Raw genomic sequence first — 27,465 nt, forward strand, 5'->3', positions numbered from 1 at the left:
TGCTGAATCCCTGGAAATAACAATGGAAAAACTCTTATTATTGTTGTTGTTTGCCCTTTGTTCTCAAAGAAGACGTGATGATGTCAGGGAGATGATGCCATGACGTGCAAGTGAATGGGATTTGAGTGAGGGAGGGCTGGGCAAAGTCACCAGCCTCACTTTCTCCTCCGGAGCCATCTGGGTCCAGTTGGAAGATACAGATCAGGATGACTGGAGATGGCCCCAATGTAGTGGGAGGACTTTTTTAAGCAAAGGTCTTTAACAGGTCTCAATTTGACTGAGGCAAAGCCTATTTAATGATTAAGTCTAGGTAATAAATGAAGTGATAATGGTCTCTTTAGTTAGTCCAAAAAAAAAAAAAAAAGCACAGCAACCTGAGAGGGTTATATGGGGATGTGCTTTCTTTGTCAGACTTGACTTTGCTTTGATTAGATAGAATAGGGTAAAAAAAAAAATCAAGTCCTTTGAGTCCTATTGGCTGTTTGTTTATTGTTGTTGTTTTTCAGTTAAATCATAAGCATTTACTAAATACCTCCTAGGTATTTAGTAAATCACTGTGCAATCCATTTCATCTAATAGCTTGAAATCTACCTATGGAAGACAACATGTGTAGATAGATAGATAGATAGATAGATAGATAGATAGATAGATAGATAGATAGATAGATAGATTTGATATAGATGATAGTTAAAGGAAGAAGGGAGGAAGGAAGGAAGGAAAGAAGGAAGGAAGGAAGGAAGGAAGGAAGGAAGGAAGGAAGGAAGGAAGGAAGGAAGGAAGGAAGGAAGGAAGGAAGGAAGGAAGGAAGAAGGAGAGAAGAAAGGAAGAAAGAAAGAAGGAGAGAAGGAAGGAAGAAGGAAATACACACATACAAGGTTATTTTAGGGGAAGGTAATGTGGGGTCAGGAGAGACCTCATATAGAAGGGGGCACTTTAAGTGATCCTTGGAGAAAATAGATGAGGAGGAAGAAGTATGTTATATCCATGGGGAACAGCCAGCACAAAGGCACAGCAGTGGAAAATGGGAATTCTAAGTGTGAGGAGCAACAGGAAGACTGGACCACTGTGGAGATGGAGAGAAAAGATGTCCAAGAAATCTGGAAAGGTTGCACCTAGTTTAGAAGGGATTTAAATGCCAAACAGAGGAGTGTATTTGATCCTGGAGGGAACAATAAGCCTCTGTAGTTTATTGAGTAGGGGAGTAACATTGACTGATTTGCATTTTAAGAAACTCATTTTGGCAGCTGGGTGAAGGATTGATTGGAGAGACCAGAAGTGTGAGTTAGAGACTGGTTAGAAGCCTATTCCAGTTGTCTAGATGAAAAGTACTAAAGTTCTTGCCTAATGTTTAAAAGACACACAATAAAGTGATGAAAAGTCATCCTGGTGATCTGATGAGGATCAAAAATTGGTTTTAGTGAAAGGAAGAAGAGATGAAAGGTGTGCTTTGACATTTTACCAAAAAAAAAGGATTAGCATTTCCTAAATAAAGCTACTTTACTTTTAGTAATAAAAACGTGGAAATTTTTACAACTAAAGAATGATTGAATAAATATTGTATGTTATTGCAATGAGATACTATTGTACTGTAAACATAAATAATGTGAAGAATACAAAAATATGGAATGCCATATAAAGTGATTCAAGTCAAGGTCACTAGAATAACAAAAAAGTAAATGGTGACAAACCATATTAAAAAACAAACAACAAAGGCTATTTGTTGCTGCTCTTCAGTTGTGTCTAACTCTTCCTGACTTTGGGGTTTTCTTGGCAAAAATACTGGAGTAGTTTGCCATTTCCTTCAGCTCATTTTACAAATGAGAAACTGAGGCAAAAAGGGGTAAGTGACCTGTCCAGGGTTACTCAGCTAGTAAGTGTTTGAGGCCAGATTTGAACTCAGGAAGATGAGTCTTCCTGACTTTAACCCCAGCCCTATGACCACTGTGCCACCTAGCAAAGACTTATTATAGACCAATCAGTGAGAGCCAGAGTGATTGTGAATGACTCTGAAGGAGAGAGTGAAGCTGATGACTTTGCACAAGCCTGTCTCACTTAAATCCAATTCCCTGGCAAGTCAAGGCATCATCCTGGTGATGTCATTGGTCTTCTGTGACAAAGAAAGACAAACAACAGCAAGAAGCAAAAACTATATTCTGGGTTTATAGATTTGGAATGGAATGCACAACAATTAAATAGTTATGTTATTTTGGTGAAATTCTCATATTTTTTTCAATCAGAAGGTAGTTTAATAGGGTTTTATTTTAAAATTTACTCCATATTTGGATTGCTAATTATTTCACTTATATATGATGAAAATATTTTAAATTAAGATTATTTTTCCAGATAAATGATAATGATGTTACTTAGGTTTGTAAAAGAAGGAACTTTGAAATACAAAGTCAGGTGCAAACATTTGATTACAATGTAAGTGAAAGCAAATATTTTACACTAGAAGGGGTGGAGACAAGATGGCAGAATAGAAGCAGGAAAACTGCTTCCCCGTAACCACCTCAAATACCTGTAGAACAGGACTCTAAACAAACTTGAGAGCTACAGAACCCACAGAGTGACAGAGAAGAACAAGTCTCCTGCTGAAGGCAGCCTGGCTGGCTAGCAGGAAGTGTTCATTGCAGCATGCTGGGAGCAGAGCCCAGCCCCATGTGAGCCCACAGTGTTAGCTCCAGGGCATCCCCTACCATCAGTGGCTAGAGCAGGCTTTGGGAGAGTGGATCACCAACAGGTGTGGCAGTTTCCAGAATTATCACAACAAAAATGCCAAGGACAAAGTAAAAGTTCAGTGTCAAACTCTGTTGAAACTGGGGGGGACCATGTGGTCCAGCCCCTGCCACCTGGGGCAAGAAGTGGTAGGGCTGCAGTGTCCCTGGAACCACAGCATGGCTGCTTCAGAAGTCCTAGCCTGCAGATTGTAGGGGGACCAAGCAACCATTCTGAGGGGTTTTGCTTTAACCTGCTTGTATCTGGATCCCTGTCCTGGAGTATGTGACCAGGTGCCAGAGCCTTTGGAGGCTTCAGGGAGGGCACCCAACTAATAGCTCTTGAAGCTGAGAAAACCCTAGCAATTTGGGACAAAGCTCTCCTCTCTGGAAGCAGAGTTTTACTGTGGCAAAAAGCTCAAAAGTCAAGCAATTGAGTGGCCACATGAGCAAGCAGAGGAAGCAAAGCAAGCACAGCAGTCAAACCTTAGATTCCTTTCTGGGGGACAAAAAGGATCAAAGCATGCAACAGGAGGAAGACTATGAAGTCAGAACTCCTGTACCAGAAGCTTCCAAGAAAAATATGAATTGGTTACAGGCCATAGAGGAATTCAAGAAGGATTTTGAAAACCAAATAAGAGAAGTTGAGGAAAAATTGGGAAGAGAAATGAGAATGGTGCAAGAAAATCATGAAAAGAGAGTCAATTACCTGACTGAAGAAAATAACACCTTAAAAATTGGCTAAAGAGGCAAAAGAGGCTAAAAAAGCCAACGAGGAGAAGAATGCCTTAAAAAGCCTAATTTGCCCAATGGAAAAAGAATTTCAAAAGCTCACTGAAGAGTATAATTCCTTCAGAATTAGATTGGAGCAAATGGAAGCTAATGACTTTATGAGAAATCAAGATAACATTAAACAGATCCAAACAAATGAAAAAATAGAAGGCAATGTGAAATATCTCATTGGAAAAACCACTGACCTAGAAAATAGATCCAGGAGAGGTAATTTAAAAATTATTGGGCTACCTGAAAGCCATGATCAAAAAAAGAACCTAGAAATCATCCTCCAAGAAATTCTCAAGGAAAATTGCCCTGATGTTTTAGAACCAGAGGGCAAACTAGAAATTGAAAGAATTCATTGTTCACCTCTTTAAAAAGATACCACCCCCCCAAAAAAAAACTCCTAGGAATGTTATAGCCAATTCCAGAGTTCCCAGATCAAGGAGAAAATATTACAAGCAGCCAAGAAGAAACAATTTGAATATTGTGGAAACACAATCAGGATGACACAAGATCTAGCAGCTTCTACACTGAGGGATCAAAGGGCTTGGAATATGATATTCCAGAGGTCAAAGGAGCTGGGATTAAAACCAAGAATCATCTACCCAGCCAAACAGTATCATGTTTCAGGGGAAAATATGATCATTCAATGAAATAGAGGACTTTCAAGCATTCTTGATGAAAAAAAATAGAGTTGAATAGAAAATTTGACATTCAAATACAAGAAGCATGAGAAGGTAAACAGGGAAAAGAAATCATAAGGAACTTATCACAGTTGAACTATTTTCATTCCTACATGGAAAAACAATAATTGTAACTTGTGAAACTTTTCTCAGCATAAGGATAGTTAAAGGAAATATAAATGTATATGTATACATAAATATGTTTATATATAGGGTGCATGTGCATATGAATACGTGTGTACATGTATACATAGGCAGAGGGCACAGGATCAATTGAATAGGAAGGGATGATATTTTAAAAAATAAAAATTAAGAGGTGAGAGGAATACAATGAAAGGGGATAGGGAGAGAGAATAGGTTAAATTATCTCCTATAAAAGAGGCAAGAGAAAACTGTTACAATGGAGGGGAAGAACAGGAAAGCAAAAGGGGATGGGTCAAACTTACTCTCATTGAATTTGGCTTAAGGAGGGAATGACATACACACTCAATTGGATATCTTACCCTACAGGAAGGTGGGGGGGAGGGGACAAGATGGAGGATGATAGAAGGGAAGGCAGATGGGGGGAAGGTAGTTAGAAGCACACACTTTTGAAAAGGGACAGGGTCAAAGTAAAAAATAGAACAAGTGGGGGGCAGGATAGGATGGAGGGAAATATAGTCAGTCTTTTACAATATATCCACTATGGAAATGTTTTGCGTAACTGCACATGTACAACCTATATTGAATTGCTTATCTTCCCAGTAAGGGTGGGTGAAGAGGGAAGAAGGGAAAGAATTCAACGTTTTAAAATCAAATGTTTAAAAAAATATTATTATTATTATTATTTTACATGCACTGGGAAATAAGATATATAGGCCCTGGAGTATGGAGATCCATCTTATCCTACTGGAAAGTTGGAGGGGTAATGAGGGAGGATATAAGAGAGAGCAGTTTGGAGGAGGGGGTATTCAGTGGGATTGCTGTTCTGGGGTGGTGGGTAGGGGAAAGATGGGGAGAAAATTTGTAACTCAAAATTTTGTGAAAATGAATGTTGTAAATTAAAAATAAACAAAATTTAATTTTAAAAAATTTTACACTAAAGAATGATTTAATTTAAAATTCATTAAAATTTTATTTGAGGAAAAAATGTAGCAGAAAGTATATTAGAGTAGGAATCAGAAGAACTGGGCTCTATATCTATACATAGTTCTCCCAGAAATCAGGAGTATGACTTGCAATCATAGTTTCTCTGGGTTTCGGTTTCCTCAATGTAAAACTAGATGAGTTTTTAAAGTACTTTAAAGGCCATTAATCTATCAATTTGGGATTCTGTGGAGGTAAGTTCTATTCTGAAGTGCTGATTCAGAGTTAACCAGTCAGTAGTAGTTGGGTGTATGTGACATGGTTGACTAAAGGCATAGGTAATTCACTGTTGTGTCAGGCAGTTGCTAGAAACATACAATTCATAATAATTCCTTGTGCCTGTATCATGGTAAATAGATTTCAAATTGATTGCTGCATTTCTCCTTGCAGGGGTGGGGAACCTTCAGCCTCATAGTCACGTGTGACCTGGTAGGTCCTTGGGTGCGGCCTTTTGACTGAGTCTAAGCTTTAGAACAAATCTTTTTATTTAGGGGATGTGTTCTGTGAAGTTTGGAGTCAATCAAAAGACTAGACTTGAAAACCTAGAGAGCCAGATGTGGCTTCAAGGCTGCAGCTTCCCCACCTCTGTGACCTAACCATTTCATATTTTTGTTGCAAGTTTTCTTCATAATCATCAGAAAGAGAAGTAATTGAAAGGTGATTATTCACATTTTGATTTAAAGTTCCCACATCTCTCTATAAATTTCCTCCCAGGGTTTTTAAAAAATTGCAAATGAGAATAGAATACATACTCAGTAAAACAGAAGAATTATTACAATTTTGGGCATGATTTCCAAAATACAGCTTTTCTATGTACATTTCAAAGATACTATTTTGGGGACAGGGGCAGGGAAGGTACAGAGAGGGAGTATTTTTTTATTTCTTAATAAAAAGGAGAAATTCATGACTCCTTAAAGAATTAATTCATAGAAAATCTGATTGACTGAATTTTTCTAAGCTTCTGCTCAAGAAAATCCACCTTTGCAGCAGAGGTTTAATAATAGCCAGAAGAATTTGTTCAAGTGTTTAGCCTCTTGTGCACACACCTGAATTTAGGAGAAAAAAAATCAATCAGCAAAAAAAAAAAATCATGCATTGTTTTCCTGGAAGCATCAAGTCTTGCATTTGTTATATTAATATGTTTACCCTAGTAGAGGAAAAGAAAAAAAACTTCAACTCAAATATTTTGATTACGATTCCTACTAATGTGCTTGTTATGCTTTGAAATAGCAAGAATTCATTCATGCTGTAGGGAAATTATAAACAGAAAATGTTTTGAGGGAAAGATGAATAAGGTAATGGAATAATATCTCAGCACCAAAATTTCAAGCTGTGACTCCTCTCCATTCACATTGGTTGGTCGGATTTTTCCTTCTCCTCATGATTCAGTATTTGTTTGTCAGTTTTTTGACAATAAGCGCTTATATTTAAATTAAAAGGTGTTTTTTTTGTTGGAAAAAAGGCCCCATCTTCTAGAAATCAGTCTTAACATGAATGCAAAGGGTTGTTCTGTGGTTCACAGATCAATTGCTCTCCTTTGTTCATTGTAATTGCCTCTTTCTACTGTTCATTAGAATATATATATATATATATATTTATATTTATATTTATTAAGGAATTTTTAAGTGTAAATGGAAATAGTAGTCAGCATGAAATGTTTTCATTGTGTAGGCATCTTAACTTAAATATACCTTTCTGAACATGAAAGAAAGTGGCATAGTGAGGTAGAAAGCTGTCTAAAAGAGCCACAAACCTGGTTCATATTTGATCTCTGACATGTAACTGTCCATGTCATTGGTTTAGACAGCTCTAAACTTTCATTGTTCTAGACAGCTCTCTACCATTGTGTTTCAGAAAAGGTGCTGATATAAATTGGTAAAGGGAATTTCTTTATGTGGGTATTCCCTATGTAAATGAAATCATAAATAAAATCATTCCTTATATAAATAAATTTCTTTACATGAGCATTCCCAATATAAATTAAATCATAGGTTCTATCTGTATCTTTATCAGTCTAAGCACATCCTAGCCTTTTGTGTTTCATTCCAAATTAGTATCTCCTGCTGGTAATGTGTCTCGTTAATTATATGCATGTGCATTTAAACTGCATACATTCACATGAAGCCTTTTAATATACTGTGAGGTATTCCCATTATATTTAGATTGAGCTTCAGGCTTAATTCCAAATTAACATGCCTTAGGGACCAGAAATAAGCACCTTCTGATGGAAAAGCAGCAGCTATTCTGACCTGTGTAAAGAAAATAATGCCTGTCAGTTGTGACTCGCATCCTCTCTTTCCCAGGCTTTTAAGGGATGAGAAAATTAACACCATCTAGGGAGCTATACTGAGAAACAGCATTGAGGTAAGAGCAGGAGTAGAAAAAGCAGAATGAATTTGCCAGGCTGTAGCTTAGGCTGGCAGATCTTAATACGCTCGGCAATTCTGAGTTCTACAGATTTTCAAGGAAGGAAGCATCTACCATGTGCCAGGGATTTTACAAATATTATTCCATGTGATCCTCACAGCAACCCTGCAAAGTAGATCTATTATTATACCATTTTATAGTTGAGGAAACTGAGGTAGACAGAAAATAAATGGTTTTCCCAGGGTCACACAGCTGGTACATGTCAGAGGCCAAATTTGAACACAGATCTTCCTGAATCTAGGCCTAATGCTCCCTTCCTTGCACCACCTACCTGCTTCCACTGTTGACATGGATGATTTATATTTGGGTAGTCATAAAAGATCTGTTTTTGATAAATGAGATTTCATGAAAGTGTACTAAAAAAGGCAAGAACTTATTACGGATATAGTGTAAATTGTAGCATTTAATTAAATTATTTGAACATGTCCATTAATCTCATAATTTACTCTAAGAACTTTTTAAAAATTAACTGGCACTAGAGAATTGCAAACTAACTCTGAGGTGCTTTTGAGAGAGAAAAAGAGAGGTATATTTTCTGTTCTGCTGAGCATGGAGCTTTGTGCTTAGAGCTACATATGATTACTAAACCTCAAGGTGGGTCATTCAGAAATATTGGGCCATTAAACCAAATGGCCTTTTCTGCTCACAACTTAAATTCCAGCAATGTTTAATTTTAAATCTGTTTCTGGCCAAGTAATATGTTAAAAATCAAAGATGGTTGCTCTAGGTTGCTTGGTCTCTCTTTAAGGAAGAATTCCAGCTGTTTAAATGAGGTTATTTCCAGCTGTTCTCACTTGATACTTTACTAAAGTGAAAACCAAAGTACTTTACCGTCCTACTGAGGTTTAAGTTAAATCCCTTTCAACTGCTTCTATTTATTAGCCACCTGCTGTGTCTTTTTAAATGCCACTATCTCCACAGGACTGCAGATGTTGATGAGGCAAAATAGAAAAGTAGCTAAAATATATAGAGGATGCTCTATGTGAGGAATCCTCCTTGACTATTTGTTTAAATGGCATTTTAAAAAATTAGCTATTTGTCTATGTTGTATTGCTTCCTAGATGATAACTTCAACTTGTTTGCCTAGTCAGGTGTAATGTAATGTCAAGCAAAGGCAACTTTCCAAGGTTCAAAATACCAGCATAGGTGCTCTCCATTTTATTCAGTGAAAAATTAAGAACAGAGAAGATCAAAATATGGCATCATTCAAAATACAGCATTTACTAAGTGTGATTCAATAATCTCCAGGTACTACCTGATTTAATCAAGTACTTCCCCACCCCAGGAGATTACATTCATTTAATCAATCACAAAGTCCCTCTTCTAAATACTACTCTACCCCTAGGCTGTACCTTCATTTAGTCCATCACAAAGCCCCTCTTCTCAAATGGAGATTAGTTTCCAATCATAAGTAAAGTACATTCATTTGTTCAATCACAGAGCACAAAAAGGTCAAAAGTTCCCCACCCTTGGATCGCAATTGAATCTACCCCAGAGTTACAACAAGCTTAAGCACAGCACTTAATACCCAAATGGAGGTCTTTTCTTCATCTTGACTTGAGGCAAGTTCTCAGCAATCTTTGTTCCTGGGGAGACAAAGCTTAGCAAGGACACAAGATACATTGCCAGTCTCTTCATTAATTCATTCTCTGTCTGCAGAACAGTCCTAGGACCCCTAAAAACATTAGCAAAACCCTCTTCCAGGATTTCTGTAAACATACAGCAAGAGAATCCTTCTTCAGGGCTTCGGAACCAACAGCAAGGTTTCAAGAATTCTGTAACAACAGCACTGTCCTTCACCAATAGACAGTATTCACTCTCTTTCTGCAGAACAGTCTCAGTAGCTCTGAGCCAACAGCAAGGTTCCCAAACTTCTGCAACAACAGGACTGTCCTTAACCAGTGGACAGAATTCACTCTCTGTCTGCAGAACAGTCTCAAGAGCTCTGAACCAACAGCAAGGTTCCCAGACTTCTGCAACGACAGGACTGTCCTTCACCAGTGGACAAATCTGGCAAAAAAACATCAAAACAGATAGACAAAGTACCAGCATCACAGCCATGTCTCCTCAGTCCTTGGCAGCTCTGGGTGGCAGCTCTCAAAGTCCTGGGAAATTCAAAGTGGCCCTCAGCAATCCTCTCAGTCTCTCTCTGCCTCCAAAGGTGCTGCTTCCAAAAAAGTTCTTCAGCCTCTCTGTTGTGTCTCTCCAAATTTACGTCACCAGCGCCTCCCAGTTTGGCCCTCTCTTTTCACATCAACAAGTCCATCCCACAAGTGGGATTAACAAGCTCTGGGTTTTAACACAATCAAACCAAAAACCAAGCCAATACAGGGGAATCTTTAAATTGCATTACTATTACATCAGGTGACAATATTAAATCTTTGGGTTAAGAACAACAGTGGACCTTTCTTATATTTCGACAGTATTCTCTCCCATAGGTAATTACGAGCACTTAAAACAAATTTCTGATGCCCATAATTCTGGTTGCCTCTCTTAAAGGCTTTTTCCTCCATATTGACCCAAATTAAATTCCATCCTTTCTCTTTCATTCCTGGAAAGTCACAAAGCTTCAGAATTCTTCATTTATATCCTCCTGGAATGCACGAATGAAAATCACTCGGGTCCCCAAAATATATTCTGTGCCTTCCTAAGCCTTGGACTTAATCACAGAAAGTTAAGGGAACTGCAATATACACTGGAATATTGCCCAGACTTCAGTGGAAAATCTGTCTCTTTCCCCCTCCTCACAGCATTATTCAAGTGTGTTGATAGACTTACAGTACATTGCATAATGGACCCTTACAGCTTTGCTTTGCATCAAGTTTTAGTCTGTAGGCACCACACATAATTTTCTTGGCTGACTTTTAGGTGGCATAAATTAAAGAAAGTGATGGAAATTCCTTAGGCAAATGGCCAGTTCCTAGAAGACTAGTGTCAGTCTTAATAAAAATAAATGTCACGATTGCTGCTAGTTTTGTTACTACAAATTGTTACTAGTTTCTCTGCTGCTGTTAACAGTCTCAGTAGGATCCAGTCTCTATAATAAACATTTGAGAAATTCATTCTGATATCATATGGCAAGTATTCCTATTCTCTTCTCTCCCATAGCCAGTTAGTTTCTAAGACTTATCATTTCTGCCTCCACAATATTATTTGCATTTATGCTCTTCTCTCCAATTCAGTCGTTGCCATAGAGATAGTTCAGGTCCTCATCAATGCTCACCTGGGCTATTATAATAGCTTCCTAATTGAATCTTAAGCCTACTTTGCTTCCAATATCACCTCCCTCCAAGTCTGACTTAAAATACAAACTAACTTAAAATACAAACTCCTCAGTTTGAAATTGAAAATTCTTCCAAATCTGATTCCATTCCAACTTTTCACATTTCATATGACCTCCTTTCACACACACAATTTCTTTTCCAACTAAAGGCACTGGCTTGCTATTCCTCTAACTCAGAATTTCATCCTGGGCCTCAGGGCTTTGGGGCAGACTCTCTCACATGCCTATGATGCACTGCCTTGATCTTCCTTTTAAATTCTTTTGCTTCTTTCAAGATTCAACTTCAGTGTCAACTCCAACAGGAAGGCTTTCCTATTCTGATGGTTGTTAATATTCTCTCCCTCCTCAAATTATATTGTATTTATTTTGCTAGTTATATGTTATGTACCACTGTTCTCACTTCCACCTGTATCACCACAATAGAATATATTCTCCTTAACAGAAGGGATTATTTTGCATCTTGTCTCTGTATCTTTAGTTCCGATATAACAGGTAGTTAATAAATGCTGCTTGGTGAATCAACGAACTAGAGACTATTTGGGTTGTATCAGGTAGCATGTATATTAAAATTTTCTGTTTTAACGTCTTGTTTTGGAGGGGAAAACTCAAAATATGCTTCTATAATCACCATAGAGCTTTTCAGTCACCATCCATATTTAACTATCCCTTTGCACATGGTTTACATTAACATATCACTGTATACCTAGTAGAGAATTCATTAATAGATACCTATTCAATATTGGAGCAATTGTCAGTAAACTTATAGAGCAAATTATGGACATCACCTAGTCATGATTGTCCAGTTTTAAGATATAAAAATTTGACTTATATTAGTTATAATGTTGAAAGTTTAGGATAATCTAAGCACACAGCAAAATTAGAGAAAAAAACTTAGCCTTTGATCAATTAATATTAAAATTCAAGACAATGCAGATATAACTTGAGGGCATGACAGTTTTCCCCTCAGCAAAAAATGTAAGGAAATGAATTATCAGTGAAGGTTTTTCCAGAATAACTTTGGATTTTAAATGTCCTTTAGCAGATATAACCAGAGATATCTTTAACAGTCAATCATGCTTTATATGGATAATTCAGAATGGCACACTGGCTCTCCCTTTACTTGATACACTTAGAAATATGCATGACATCAGAATGCTTTCTGAGTCAATTTAAGTTGAGATACTTATACACCAAAAGTTCAGAAACCTAAGATAGTATTATTTTCAAATATTAATTCTTTTTTTTGCCTTTTGGAGGGCAATTGGGGTTAAGTAACTTGCCCAAAGTTACATAGCTAGTTTTTTTTTGTGTGAGTGCTAAATGTCTGAGGCTGGAACCGAACTCAGGTCCTCCTGACTCGGAGCCTGGGCTTTACTCACTGCGCCACCTAGCTGCCCCAAGGAATTCTCATCTTTTTTAAACTTGAAATACTAAGAAGTAATTAGTGGCTATGAACCTCTTTAAAATTTTTTAATTGAATCCATTTACAGAAACAATTTAAGAAAAACATCCAGAATGATTAATGTGCTTTGTTCTGAATGTCTTAATTACCCAATTCTTCCTATCCTTGTGGTCATATCTCAAAAAATAACCACCATTTTCTGCATTTTCATAGTATCCTTTAAGAAAGCCACAATAAACTGTCTCAAATTTACCTCCTTGATCCTTTTAGGTAAAAGCATCTATAGTTTCATTTAGAAATGGAAAATGTGAACCATACAAATGTACAGTGATTTTAGCTCAGCTGATTCTGTAAAACAATTACAGGGAGGGTTACCTATGTCAAAAAAAAATTTTTTTTTTAACAAGGCAGTATAGTTTCATCAAAAACAGGTCATGTAAAACTAAACTCATTTCTTTTTTCCAGTTATTAAACTGGTAGATCAGGGGCTGCTGTAGATGAGGTCTACCTAGATTTTAAGTGTTTAAAATATTTTGTACTGTTCTTGTTGAAAAAAATGGAGAAATGTGGATTAGCCAAAAGTACAACTAAATGGATTCAATCTGGTTAAATTGTAGGATTTCAGAAGTCAGTTAATAGTACAGTATCCCTAAATCACCTCTAGAGTAGTTCAGGGATCTGTGCTTGGAACTGTGCTGTCTGACATTTTTATCAATAACTTGAACAAAGATATGGATGCAATTCTTATCAGATTTGCAGATGATAAAATAATTGAAAGTAGTAGCTAACACATAAGGTGACATTCAGAATATGGAAAGATCCTCGCAAGCTTGAATCTTAGGAGGTAGCTATGGGTGCAATAAATAGTGCTATGCATGATGTCAGGAAGAACTGAATTCAAATTTGATCTCAGACACTCACTAGCTATGTGATTCTGGGCAAGTCATTTAACTTCGGTTTGCTTTGGCTTTCCCAACTGTAAAATGGGGATAATAATAGCCCCTTGAAGAGTAGTTGTAAAGATTAAATGAGATAACATTTGGTGGTTTAAAAGAAAACTCACAGTACAATGTCTAGAATTTAGTAGGCGCTTAATAAATGTTTATTCTTTGCTACTCCAGTCTAACACGATGTACTTCAATAAGGGTAAATGTCAAGTCTTATATCTGAGTTCAGAAATCATTTTCACAAGGGCTAGAAAGAGGAGGCATGATTAGACTGCATAGTCAGCAGTTTGCTTGAAGATGTGGGGATTTGAGCAGACAATAAGTTAATAAATCTGATTGTTAGAGGAATGCTATCTCGAGCTGTATGAAGAAAGGCATAACATCTAGGAATGAGGATGTGATCACCGAATCTACTATGTACTAGGTCAGATCATACCTGAAAAGTTGTGCACAAAGCCTAAGAGAGTGTCCAAAGGATGGAAACCAGAATGTTGAAGGGCCTTGAGTCATGAAATAGAGGTTGAAGGATGTTTAGAAGAGAGCACTCTTACGGAATGGGGGTGGAGGGGTGGCTTAATATTTATCTTCAGGGATTTGAAAGACTGTTATTGGAACAGAGTTCTATTCTCAATAGCCAAACGATCTTCCTCTATTTGGCCATATAAAAGATAGAACCAGAGAAGAATTACAGAGGCAAATGTAGGGGAAAATATAAGGAATATCTTTCTAATAATTAGATATCTCACAGTGGAATGGACTGCTTTGGGAGGTAGTGCTCCTTTCCTTGGAAGTCTTCGAGCAGAGATTAGATAACCACTAGTTGCCCGTTTTAGTAGTGGTATGAGTTGAACCGGATGGCTGCTGAATACCCTTCTAAGTTGAAAATTCTGTTATTCTCTGATTCTGTGAAAACAAAATTCCCATAACATGACATATATGACATATTAAGAGTTGTCCCCCAAAATAAAGTGCCTAGTCAGACACCAGTTAATTAGTGAACGTTAATGCAAAAAACCTGAAAATAACATTTTATAGTAGAAAGAACACTGAACATGGCAGTAACCTGGTTTCTGATTCTAATTCTGATCCTAGCTGTGCACAACTCACCTGATTTTTCTGAGTCTTAATTTCTTCATCTGCAAAATGGCAGTAATACTGTAATTCATAAAATAATAGTTTTGCAGAAAGTGATTTGTAAATCTTAACTTGTTATATAAATATGAGTTATTTCTACTATTCTTTCCTTATTTTATTTTCCCAGTAGTCCATTTAATTTAATGTGGGAATTGGTTTTCAGTTTTAAATTCCTCCAAGAAAAATCCTATTATGAAATTTATTCTATCCATGATAGTGGTTTAGTCATATAATAGTGAATAGTCATTTAATAAGCAGCTGACTGTCAAATCCTATTTACTTTGATGGATCTGTGACTTTACTGATGTGGGTACTCCGTATAAAGTTGAAGGACCCAGTAGATCTCTCTACCAGGATGGGGGGGGGGTAGGGAAGAAAAGAGAGGAGCTAGGCAGCTAGGTGGTGCATCAGGTGGTACAATGTGTAGCACACTGGGCCTACAGTCAGGAAAACCCAATTTCAAATATGGCCTCAGATATTAACTAGCTACAGGGCCCTGGGCAAGTCACTTAGCCTCTATCTGCCTCATTTTCCTCACCTATAAGATGAGAATAGGTTATTGTGAATATCAAATGAGATAATATTTGTAAAGGGCATAGCAGAGTGTCCGGCACATAGGAGAAGCCATATAAATGCTTATCCCCTTCCCTCAGTAGCCTTTACAGTCCGCATCCATCAAACCTTTTCTGAACCATTCAACATTGTTACATACTCTCTCTTCATGAATATTTTCTCCTTTCTGGGTCTCTATGACACTTCTCTATCTTGTCTCAGTGTACCTTCTCAGGCTCCTTTCTCAATCATCATCCATTTCTCACTTCTTATGTGTGAATGCACTCCAGAAATTCCTGGAATCATCCCTGAAATCAGATGTCTAGATATATTCTAACCACCAACTTGTTAGAAAGAAAATCAGAATTAATTTTTAAAACAGAAAAAAAGATTAAACTGAGTAAAAGATACAATGTACATTAGCATAACTCCCACCTGTCCTACTTAAACAAATTATTAATGATGAAACATGTAAAATATTTAGAAGAAAGAGCATTTAAACTGATTCTAACAATTTCATACAGAAATTTAACTGTTATAAATCAAATTATATAACAAAGAGACCAAGAAAGCCTAAAAATCTCAGCCTTGATCAGCTTCCCAAGGACATGAATTTGGCAGATAAAGAAAATACAGGTTGAGAATATAAATTTATGTTTTAAAGTCTTAGAGAAAAAGGATAGTGGAAGGTGATATGAGCAGTACCAACTCACAAAGCAAAAAGAAACAAGAAAACTTGGTGAGCAAAGCCATCACTTAGGCATTCAAGGATGGAACTGAAACAAGGACAACAAATCTCTACCAGAGAGTAGTGACCATTTATCAGTGCTTATACACACTAGGCATAGTGCTGAGTTCTGGGGATATGTAACCAAAGCAAAGCAAACACTGCCCTCAAGGAACTTACATTCTAGTTGAGGAGATAATATTTTGTCTGATATGTAGAACTCAAGTATATGAAACCTTGAAGGGGAAGGCACTAGCAGCTGGAGGAGACCAGAAGAGGCTTCCTTTGAAAGGTGGTACTTGAGCTGAGTTTTGAAGGAAACAGTTGCAGAGGTTTGACAGGACAACATTCTAGCCACTAGATGTAACCAGGGCAAAGGTATGAAGATAGACGATGGAATACTGTGTAGGGAATAGCAAGTAGTATGTCCAGTATTGCTGGATTGTAGAGAGCATGGAGAAGAACATTGTGTAAGTTGGTAACTGATCAGATATATGGGGTGAATGAGTCAAAGATGACACCAAAGTTGGAAACCTTTTGGACCAGAAGGAGAGCACCACCAGTGAGTGACCTTCACAGTAATTTGGAGTTTGGAAAAGAACTAGATTGGGGGAGGGGGAATTTGATGACTTCTCTCTTGGATGTATTGAGTTTAAGATACCCATTAAACGTCTAGTTTGAAATGTCTAATAAACAATTCACGAGCAGACTTGGAAACAAAAAGTGTCAGAAATATATAAAGTGTTTTTTAATAACAAAATTTTTACTAACATTTTTTACTCTCAGATTATTGTGGAAATAGTCCTGAAAACACAGATATAAAAAACATCTATAATAAATCAAGTATAGTATGGAAAATCTGTGCCAGAGGCTACACATTCATATAATTGAAAGGTAGAGTGAATGCAAAAGACTACTGTGCTCATTTTTTTAATTTTAAAAAAGCACTTATTCAGAAAAACAAAATTCCACTTCAAGAGCCCTCCTCCAACAGGGTACCTCCCATGCATATGTTAATAACATATGTGGCAGCTTGAAGTATGTAATAGATACAACTTTGTTCAACAAATAATTAAGATCAAGCAAGGCATAAGTCAGAGAGACATGCTCATCCAAGATGTTGAGCACTGTCATAGAGGAGATAAAGCATAGCATCCAAGAAGCAGTAGCATTTCCTATGGATGACAAGGTACTCCAGTCGTTCCTTTTGGTGAATGGTATTGTACTGATGGTGCAAACCACAAAATACTGCAGAACTTCCTGAGATTTCATAATCACTGTGGCATTTACAAAGTTTGAAAGAAATGATTTCTGGGTAATTATTAATAATGCCAGCATTTTAATAAAAGGGTTCAGTGGTAATCTTGAATGCCAAAGACCAGCCTCATGGCAGCAGGCTCACATGGCCTTGGAAAAGTGGGTGTAACAGAGAGTGGCAGTCAACACTGATTGGTTAACAAGTAATGAGAGATAATGAATATTACAATGAAGAGCTGAGAATAACATCATATTACTCTTGGAGAGAGAGACTATCCTCATACCCAGACCACCCCCAGCCTTGGGCAATCTAGACAAAAAGTCTACCTCCACCCAAGCTTGATTGAATGGAATTTACTTTAGATTAGAGATTCCTTGTAAGGTTGAGTGGGGTCTGATAAAGAAGAAAGTTAGTTCAACTTTCAGAGACTGAAATTTTGAAATGAGAACTTTAGGAAAAGTGGGAACTCTGGATCTCTCCAAATCATTGGTTATTAATAATCATTTCTTTCATTAATCAAGACAGTTTACCCTAAAAACTATTCACATAAGAAAAACCAAAAGGATAGAGAATGTCTATGGGCCAAAGTAGCATTTGGATGGACAACCTGTAGAGCTTGCATCAACACTAGAAATTAATAGGAGGAAAGAGAGGGTAGTTTGCATTGAATTTGGGGAGCTGCAGTTTTTGATGACCCCTAGTTTCTCCCTGAAACAAAGGCCACTTTCTTAACACTAGTCTTTTTTTCCTATTACATTGTGTGGAAACACCATCAATGTTATTATCACTGAAGATTTGAAATTGAGGATCATAAAAGGACAATAGAAATATGCATGGTAATTGTGAATAGCCTGCGTGTTACAAATGAGGAATGATGCCAAAGTGGTAAAAAAAAAAAAAAAGAGAGAGAAATGTAAAGGCAGAAAAAACAACAGCCTGTTCAGGTCGTGAGAAGTTAGCGCATATGCTCCCCTGACATTTACACAAATTGAAGAGAATATGAAGTAGCCCCTTCAGCCCACTGGGTCAGATTTAGGAAAGGACATAGATAAGAGTTGTACAAGATAAGTAGAAACGGATAGGTTGAGATCTGCATCGTTGGAGGTAACATGTATGCCAGTGAGACAACAAATCCATTTGAAGTGCTAAGGAATGGTAGATCCTTTAAAGTATTGTTTTATTCTAATGAGTCAAATACTTTTTTATCCTCAGCAAGTGAGGTCATTGGGATCTTGTGTTCTCTACACCTTTCAGTCAGTTTTACGACTATCAAGATGTGCCCTAACATAAAATATAATTTTGAATGTCCTTCCCTTCTCTTACTGTCATCAAGGATGCCTTCAAATGCATGTGTATTGCATTGTACTTGCATAAAATTTTATGGACATAGGAAAGTAAGGATAATTGATAGTTGTTTCTTTTTTTTCTTTTCTTTTTTGGTAATAGTAAGGTCAGATTCCCACCTCTCCTCCCTTCTCCCAACTTTTTGGTATCCTTCCCTCTTTAAAATGCCTTGAAAATACAACCACTCCAACCATAAAATTAAATTTTGAGAGTGCCACCCCTTTGCAACAAATAAATCAATACATAAATAAATAAAGTCAATAAGGGAAATATTTTCCCTCCAATATTCATATTTAAAATTGGATACAGAAATTCCAAGACAATTTGGGATGTGCCAGTCATAATAGTGTGACAGCTTTGGCTTTCTAAAATGTCATTTGATGTATATATTTTGTATGTATCTTCTATGTATATATAGATGTTATATTTCAGAGTAATTTGGGTTGCTTAAGCGAGTATAATAACAAGATGTCAGGGCTATGTAGTATCTCGTCCCAGCTTCAATTTGTAAATCATCAAACGAGGGCTATTAAATAGCTTTCTTTTTTGAAAGATTCTGATGCCAAAATTCAGATAAACTAATAATTCCCATCCTGACAATCCCTATTCTTGTTCCTCCTCCATCCCTGAGTGCTGCTGGTAATACACTAAAATGAAAAATGGAATTGAATGAATTGTGTGAACGTTGAAGCCAGACACATAGCACTGGTAAACCATGCAGAAGAGAAAGGAACTATTTCAGAGTATCAGGTAAAACTATTAGAATTTATTTGTATTTAATCATTTAGCAATGCTTAACAATGCATTAAAATTCAGAAGCATTTGTATAAACCGCCACTCAATAATTGAAATGACTAGAAAATCAAGTGGTTATTTACAGACAAGTCTTACTTATATATCATATTATTTATTACTCAGACATTGTTCCCTGATATTTTTCATTCTGGTGTTTTCCACTCACTACTTTCACTTCCTTCTCAGAGGTAATATTTAGTTTATTTAATCAAAGATTGGGCAACTACCTAGATCTTCCACACTTGGATATTTATGATCTTTCCTGAAAGCTCAGACATTTGAATTTAAGTAGCTCAACAAACTCAAGATATTGAGATACAAAGTTCATCACAATTGACAATGTCAATTCCTTAGCTATTATAGTATAAAATGAAAGAGAAAGTGTTTTCGTTTCTAGTCACATTCCAACCTCCCAAGCCTTTGACATACTTGACACGATATATTGTAGGACTTTGTTCATCTCACAGGTCTGTGATAGTAATGGAATGTGGAGATTCCCCTGTATTGGGCTTGGTTTTCAGATTGATTGTGTTAAAACCCAGAGCTTGTTGGTCCCACCTGTGGGATGGACTTGTTGATGTGAAGGGAGAGTCCTGAACTGGGAGGAGCTGGTGACGTGGATTTGGAGAGACGAGAGAGGCGGAAGACCTTTTTTTTGGAAGCAGCACCCATGTGGAGGCAGGGAGAGAGACTAAGAGAATTGCTGGTGGCCGCTTTGAATCGCCCTGGACTTTTGAGACCTGCCCCCTGAGCTGCCAAGGACTGAGGAGACATGGCTGTTTTGCTGGTACTTTGTCTGTCTGTTTTGATGTTCTTTTGCCAGATTTGTCCACTGGTGAAAGACAGTCCTGTTGTTGAAGAAGTCCTGGAACCCGGCTTTTGGTTAAGAAGCCCTGAGACTGTCCTGCAGACAGAAAGTGGATACTGTCCACTGGTGAAGGACAGTGCTGTTGTTGCAGGGGTCTGGGAACCTTTCTGTTGGTTCAGAAGCCCTGAAGAAGGATTTTCTTGTTGTATGTTTACAGAAATCCTAGGAGAGGGTTTTGCTAATGTTTTCAGGGGTTCTAGGACTGTTCTACAGACAGAGGATGAATTAATGGAGGGACTAGCAATGTATCTTGTGGCCTTGCTAAGCCTTGTCTCCCCAGGAACTAAGATTGCTGAGAACTTGCCTCAAGTCAAGATGAAGAAAAGACCTCCATTTGGGTATTAAGTGCTGTGTTTAAACTTGATGTAACTCTGGGGTAGATTCAATTGTGATCCAGGGGTGGGGAACTTTTGACCTTTTTGTGCTCTGTGATTGACAAATAAAGGTATAGCCTAGGGGTGGAGAAGTATTTAGACCAGGGACTTTGTAATTGATTGAATGATTGGAAGGTCCTGGGGTGGGGTAGTCCTTGGAGATTATTTAATCACACTTAGTAAATGCTGTATTTTGGAATGATGTCATGTTTTGATCTTCTCTGTTCTTGGTTGGTCACTGAATAAAATGGAGAGCACCTATGCTGGTATTTTGAACCTTGGGAAGTTGCTTTTCCTTGGCATTACATTACAAGGTCACACATCTTACTGATCCTTTATCATAGATATGTTATTCTTGATGGTGAATCATGAGAAAGTTACTGGCTTGCATGTTTTATATTAAATTTTGTAAAATTTCCTTTTTGCAGCCAACTTATAGATGGAAAAAAGTTTTCACATCAGGAGCTCTCTGGTTCCCAAATATCTATAATTCTCTCTTCTGGTCAGATGCACCCACGGGTTCATTCCTGCCCACATACTGAAAAAGGAAAATTAAGATAGATGTTAAATCCCTCACACAATTGCTTTTTTATAAAAAATTGCATGAAGTTTTTGAACATTAAAAAAAAAATAGATGAAGCAGCTGCAGAGGCTATGTAAACTGATTGACCTAGAAATGAACTTTGATGTAAAGTGGGAGGTATGGGGGGAAAAGCAGTGCCTTCAAAATCTGGTGCTGAGGCACTGGAAAGGTTTTGAAAATGTCCTTGATCTCACTTAACCCCAACTGCCCTTCCTCCCACTCCAAAAAAAAGAAAAAAAATTGTTAAAAATTGTTTGGGGGTGGCAAGGTGGAACCCCGAATAGAGCACCGGCCCTGGAGTCAGGAGGACCTGAGTTCAAATTTGGCTTTAGACATTTAACACAAAAACTAGCCATGTGACCTTGGGCAAGTCACTTAACCCCAATTGCTCTCCCCCAAAAAGGCAAAAAAAGTTAAAAAGAAAAAAAAAAGAAAAAATGTCCTTGATCATGAATTCATCCAAATCTGTATAGAAACTGAACCAGAAGATGCAAAAGGGACCATGTGGCTCACCAATTGGATTTCACAGGTCAGTAAACAACCAACTTGGAGAGCTAAAAACACATTGGTATGAGGCCTTGGTTGTGACATGAAAATGGTATCCAAATCACAGATTATGGGTGTTCAGTGCTGCTGGGCACATTTTATAACAATGAATCTGAATGAAGGATGTTTAAAATGGACTTGCTTCAACCTTGTCAAGTTGGAGTATTGCAATGTCCACTGTAAATTATTATAAAGCTTTAATTATTAAAATTATAGAAACGAGGTCAAATATAAAAGGTATTATTACCCCCTCACATTTCCTTCTCCTCCAGTATCCAGATAAAAAGAAAATAAAGTAACGATGAGACAGTTGGAGTTATCATCCTGCTAGAATGGCATTACTTCATCTTTAAGGAAGCTCTTCTGTATTAGCACTGCTATTGGATGACAGCATTAGGCTGGACACATCAGAACTTCTCAGAAAATATAATGGCTACGATGCAAGATATCAGAGCTCATTGAAAAGCCTACCAGGAAAAGGATGCCTATGTATGAACTCAAATTTCAGAAAGGAAATAAATTAGAGTATTGAATCACAGGGAATAGCATTCAAAGCCATTTTACATAAACTTCATAAATATTATGTATTGCTGTTTAGCATACTCATTAAGAATATTTCTTGCTGATTTCAAATTTATATGTGCTGACATGAAAGATTTTAATATTCTCAGAGACCATTATGATAAGTTACAGAATATTCACTTTGATGTATTTGCTGTTTCTTGTGCTGGTTTTCTTTACCTGCTTCATGAACTTTTTGCTAGGGGAGAAGACTTTTGCTCATTCATGTATATTAAAATGACTGAGATGAATACAGTACCAAAAATCATTAAGAGTAAAACCTAATCTGAATATTCCATTCTTTATTTAAATCATTGTCAGTTTTTAAATGTAGCTCTTTTTATAGACCCTGAGGATCCTTAACATTCATATTAGCAAGAAGGGTTCCAAGAGGGTAGCTAGCTACATCTCTTTCCCTCAGAGTCCTAGGGGTCCCTGGGGGTGGAAGTACCTTCCAAAGCTTGGGTTTCTTTTCTGTTTTCTCCAATATCAACCAACAATTACAGTTAATATTTCTACTGTATTACTGATTGATCCAGTAATTGTCACCCAATATTAATTTGACCAAATTAATATGAATTAACTTTATACAAAATTATATTTGCTGAGAACATATAGCAAAGACAGAAGTACCAACACCTCTGTCATACCAGGGTTACACTTTCCACTCTACCACCTCAGAGAATGGGCTCAAACTTAAAGCATTTAAAACAAAGATTCACTCCACTAAGTTTATTTCCAAAAACGACATAATCATGGATAAGTTGCTTCATTGCTTGAAATATCAGGTCACTTCTTGTGGGAGTTCATCACTAAGTCTGGTCTGCTGGGAATCCCTGATATAGCTTCTCATGGCTCCCAAAGTTGTGACCTAGTCTTTTCTATCTCTGACATCCATTCACCTAAGAACAAGAAAAAAAAAACTGAAAACAAAAAAGACAAAGACAAACAATCCATGCCATGTGTTCATAGCTTCATGTCAGCTGGCATGGAAAGAATGGAGTGCTGGCACTCTCCCCGCCCAGAGGCTTACTGCAATTATTGCTTTGCTCGATGCCAGGAAAAAAGGGAGCAAGGTTATGTATGTCATTGGAGCCTTTTGTATGCTTATTCAGTTCTGTCTTAACAGCCAACCAAAAACCCTATTTTTTGCCACACAATAAGCAGACAGGAAAGAATACCTTTACAAGCGGGCTCCTCCTTTACACATACCTGGAAGCAGATTCCAGAAACATCCACATGGAGGGAAGCGGGTTGCATACTTACCTATTTCTGCAGGAATATATCATTTTAATGAAGGTTATATGACAGGTGATGTGCAAATAGAAATTTTATAGATGTAATCATATTTTAAAAGCACTCAGAATTCCTGACTATTTAAATGAATTAATTCTATAGTGATTCCCTTGGTACCAAGTTAGGACAAATAAAATTGTTTAGTAAAATAAGTAAGTGGTACTTAATTGATATCATTATAAATCTTTAAAGCTGAATGCTTTTTCAGGTTTACATTTACTAGGACAATTAACATTATAAATTAATTATATTATAAATAAAGATTTTTATAAGAATAATGCCTATGTCTCTATCCTTACCATAAACATCTGTTTGTATCACATATGCTGAGTTTCCCCACAAACATGAATTCTCATGAAAATAATATAAGAGAAATTAGAAAGTCAAGTCAAATCAAATCAACAAATACTTGCTTTCTGCTAGGCTCTGTGCTAAGTGCAGAGAATAGAAGCACAAGCAGACTATAGATAGTCCCTGCCCACAAGGAGCTTACATTTTAAAAAGGGAAGATGGCACATAAAAGAGAGCTGAGAAGGGAATGGGGAGGAAAGTACACGTGTAGGGGCAAAGTTCTGGAGTGCAGGCTGGTGAAGAAGGAAAATATGACTGGCCTGTGCTTTTTCCTTAAAATGGAGGTTCTGGAAGGAACCAGCCAATCAAAGGAAAAAACTGCTTCCAATGTGAGGGTACTTCCAGTGCAAGAAATCTGGGGGTAGAGTAAATTTCCAGGGTGAAGAGGTGTTTGTAATATGGTAGGGAAAGTCTGAAAAATCTAGAGTTCCTGAGTCAAAAGTGTAGCATGGAGAAGAATGAAGACTGGGAGCAAACAATCAGAAAGGCCACAAGGACTTCTGGAAGGTACTTCCAGTGTGAGAAGTCCAAGGGTGGTTTGCTTCTGTGGAGTGTAGAGAAATTCCAAGCATCAGCAGTAGAGCCTGGTGAGGAATGAAGAAGAGAGGGTCAATGTATTTCTTTTAGCCTACTCTCAAATTTCAACTGGGTCATCCCCATTTTCTTATAAATTTCATGCACACATTCATTTTTACTTCAAGGTGGAAAAAGTTAAGGCCATAAGTTTTTTGTTGACAGGTATTGTAAAAAAATTTCACTTAGAATCTATTCACCTGATTAAACTTTTTCTAAATCAAGTTATAGTCCACTTTTACTTAGGTAAAAGAAGGTAGTATTCTGATCAAAGTTGGGTAGGTTGTGCAAATTATATAGTCAAATACATTTCTGCCTCCAGTCAGATCAGTAAAAAAAAAAAAATGAAATGAAAGTAAAACAGGATTCTCAAATTGCTGACCTGAATGCCATATGAGTTCACCTTTCTCCTGTATGATTATAGCTTTCTAGTAGTGTGAATTAATTAATAACCAAATGAAATGAATTATGTAAAAATGGATTTCTTTCTAAAAGAATACATAGCAGTATTTAGTTCAAAGACAATTTATTAACTACTTATGTATAAAGCATTGTTCAAGGCACTAAAAAAGGAAAAATAATACAGTCCCTGTATTCAGTGAGCTTACATTCTGTTGTAGAGTGGGTTACACGAGGGGTGTAACATATATAAATAAGGATAAAGAACAGACCTAGATAAAGTATTTATGGAAAATTTTAGGAAGAAGAAATTACTTTTAGCTGGCAGGATCAAGGAAAATAGCATGGAGGAGATGGCACAAGATAGGCCTTGAAGCAAAAGCAGCACTTAGGGTTCTGGAGAAATAATCTATCTAAATGACACCCCTAAATCAATAAATTTAGCCTTTCTGCCCCCAATAGCTAACATACTCACAAATACTACTTTACCTACTGGAAAAATCAACTCTAGAAATCAACTTCAATTTTTAAGCACGAAATTATGAAAGTGGGGTGAAACATGCAGGTGATGTCATACCTCCTATTCCTCACACTCCATAATTCCCCATTGCCTAATTAAGTGACCATGTGGTAAATCTACACTCAGATATTCATAGACTCCTTACAGAGTCAGAACTAGAAATTAATTCTAAATCTTTTGGCTTTAGTTGCTCGGAAATAAAACTTAAACTGATAAACATGCTGTCTAATTTACAAATTTTCAGTCTCCTCAAAATGTTTTGTTTTGTTTCCCTATGGCAATGATTGTTGGTTTAATAGGAGATGTGCAAGGGAGAGAAGAATTGGTTTTCTGTCTTCATATTTACTACTAGGACTTTGGATACTTTGCTGTGATTATGACCAGCCCTTACCCTTTGTCAACTATATCCCTTCTCTCAGAATGCCTCAAGACAGCAATATTCTCAGCCCATGTCTTTTTCTCAATTGCAATTCCTTTTCATAAGAAAACTAGTTACTGTCTCTGGAGCTTCGAGAGCTAGGGAGAACATTGAGGATTCAGTAGTTGGTATCTGAGGGACTAAGGGAAGAGAGTAAATGGGGTGGTTGGAGAGAAAATTGGAGAAGACAGAGGAAGGACAAAGAAAAAAATGACACTAGGAGAACTGTTTTTAGCATTTTTTAATGGAAAAAGAAACATTCTAAAGAGAAATTCTTTGAAGAGTCTGGCAGAACTGGTAGTTTACATTGCATTCTAGAAGAGATGACAAAGAAAAAGGACTAAAATAAATTATTTCCTGGGAGACTGAATTTACCTCTTATCTTGGGAAAAAATATGAGGAGGAATCTTGAGAGATTTTAATCAGTATCTAGTGTGAACAGAATGGTGGGATAGTATTTCCAGAATCAAAGAGAAGTCATCTGCTAGTAGAATGGTGGTTAAAAATGTTTCTGGATGTGATCTTTCTCATGACTAAAATATTTAAATCATTATTTATGCTTTTGTTTCATTATTGATTAAATTTGCATAGCCAGGAACTTTGATATTCATCTAATCCTGTGAGATTGGGGATTTTGACACATAGAGCAATATGAGCAGCTACTTGTGGGGAAATAGTTTTCTCCAGCTTATTAAATAAATAATATTTAATGAACTGTGGTAAGTGCTCAGAGTCTGAGAGATTACAATTTAGTAATTAATGAAGAAGTATCTAAATATATACCTGCATTACTCTAGAATTTGTGATGAAGAGAATGAATATGTTCCTGAATCATGTATCTTTACATACTTGTGAGTGCAAGAAAAATCGTGTTACTATAGAAATAAGGATATATGTAGGTATGAATTATGCACAGGATGGTATTTACAGGCACAGAGAGTGGTTACAGCATTCAACTTTATCCCACTTTCAAGACTCCTTAGCTTCTTCTTATGGCTCAGACCAAGTAAACCGCTGAATTACCTTCCCCTTTGTACTTGTGATGCAGATTCATTTTTTCAGTCAATAAATATCTCTTTGCTTCCTACCAGAGGCTAGTTACTATGATCAGGTACTCTCTGGGACACAAAGTCCTATTAGAAATGACAAGCTAGATCCCTTCTACTGCCCATCTTTTCTCAAACTAAAACATTTTAAGCTCTTTTTTTGCATTTTTCTTCTCATGCTGACAGTTTACTACCCCAAAAAATCTAGTTTTCTTTTTAATATATTGTTTGCTTGTACCTAGAGTCATTATCAACTATGAATAATTAACTATTTACATAGATTGCCATGTAATATTTTCTGTGTATAGAATCTCATCTTTGGCTTTCTAACATTTTTTGTAATAAATTTAACAGGCATAGAATATAAGTAGAAATGCAGGTTTCAATTATTCTGTCTTCAGCCTCAAAATTCTCATTAAGTAACACTGTACTGTGTTAGTATAATTCTCTGACAGAAAGGTTTTTCAAAAGTATTTTTGAAATCTTGAATACTTAATGGAAGTCACAGTCTTGAAGGAACAGGTAAGTTGATACAGTTGCAGATTAGGTGATATGTTCTACCGCATACTTAATCCATTTTTCCCCAGTTGGTTGAAATGTAGAGACATTTGTGTCTTTATTGATTTAATACTCATTTTTCCTTTATCATTTCTTTCTTTCAGGGATTGTGATGAAGGAACTTGCTCAGACAAAGTCAATATTTTATATGCCTGGGCAAGAAATGCTCCCCCCACCAGACTCCCTAAAGGTATATTGAAGATG

The 27,465-nt window shown here is 36.8% G+C and overlaps 1 protein-coding gene across 10 annotated transcripts in view; it reads left to right on the top strand.

Moving 5' to 3' along the window:
* Positions 1–27,465, top strand: part of PAM (peptidylglycine alpha-amidating monooxygenase) — a 369,904-nt gene that overhangs the window by 171,129 nt on the left and 171,310 nt on the right. For all 10 annotated transcript variants that reach the window (XM_069088092.1, XM_069088091.1, XM_069088094.1 and 7 more), the window contains one exon: positions 27,366–27,451. In XM_069088092.1, the coding sequence (XP_068944193.1) occupies positions 27,366–27,451 (86 nt within the window). The remainder of the gene's footprint in view (positions 1–27,365; positions 27,452–27,465) is intronic.

This window comes from Petaurus breviceps, unplaced genomic scaffold (assembly GCF_028583685.1).
Source record: "Petaurus breviceps papuanus isolate PSGF00001 unplaced genomic scaffold, PetGlider_PUasm1.0 184, whole genome shotgun sequence".
NCBI classification, from domain to species: Eukaryota; Metazoa; Chordata; class Mammalia; order Diprotodontia; family Petauridae; genus Petaurus; species Petaurus breviceps.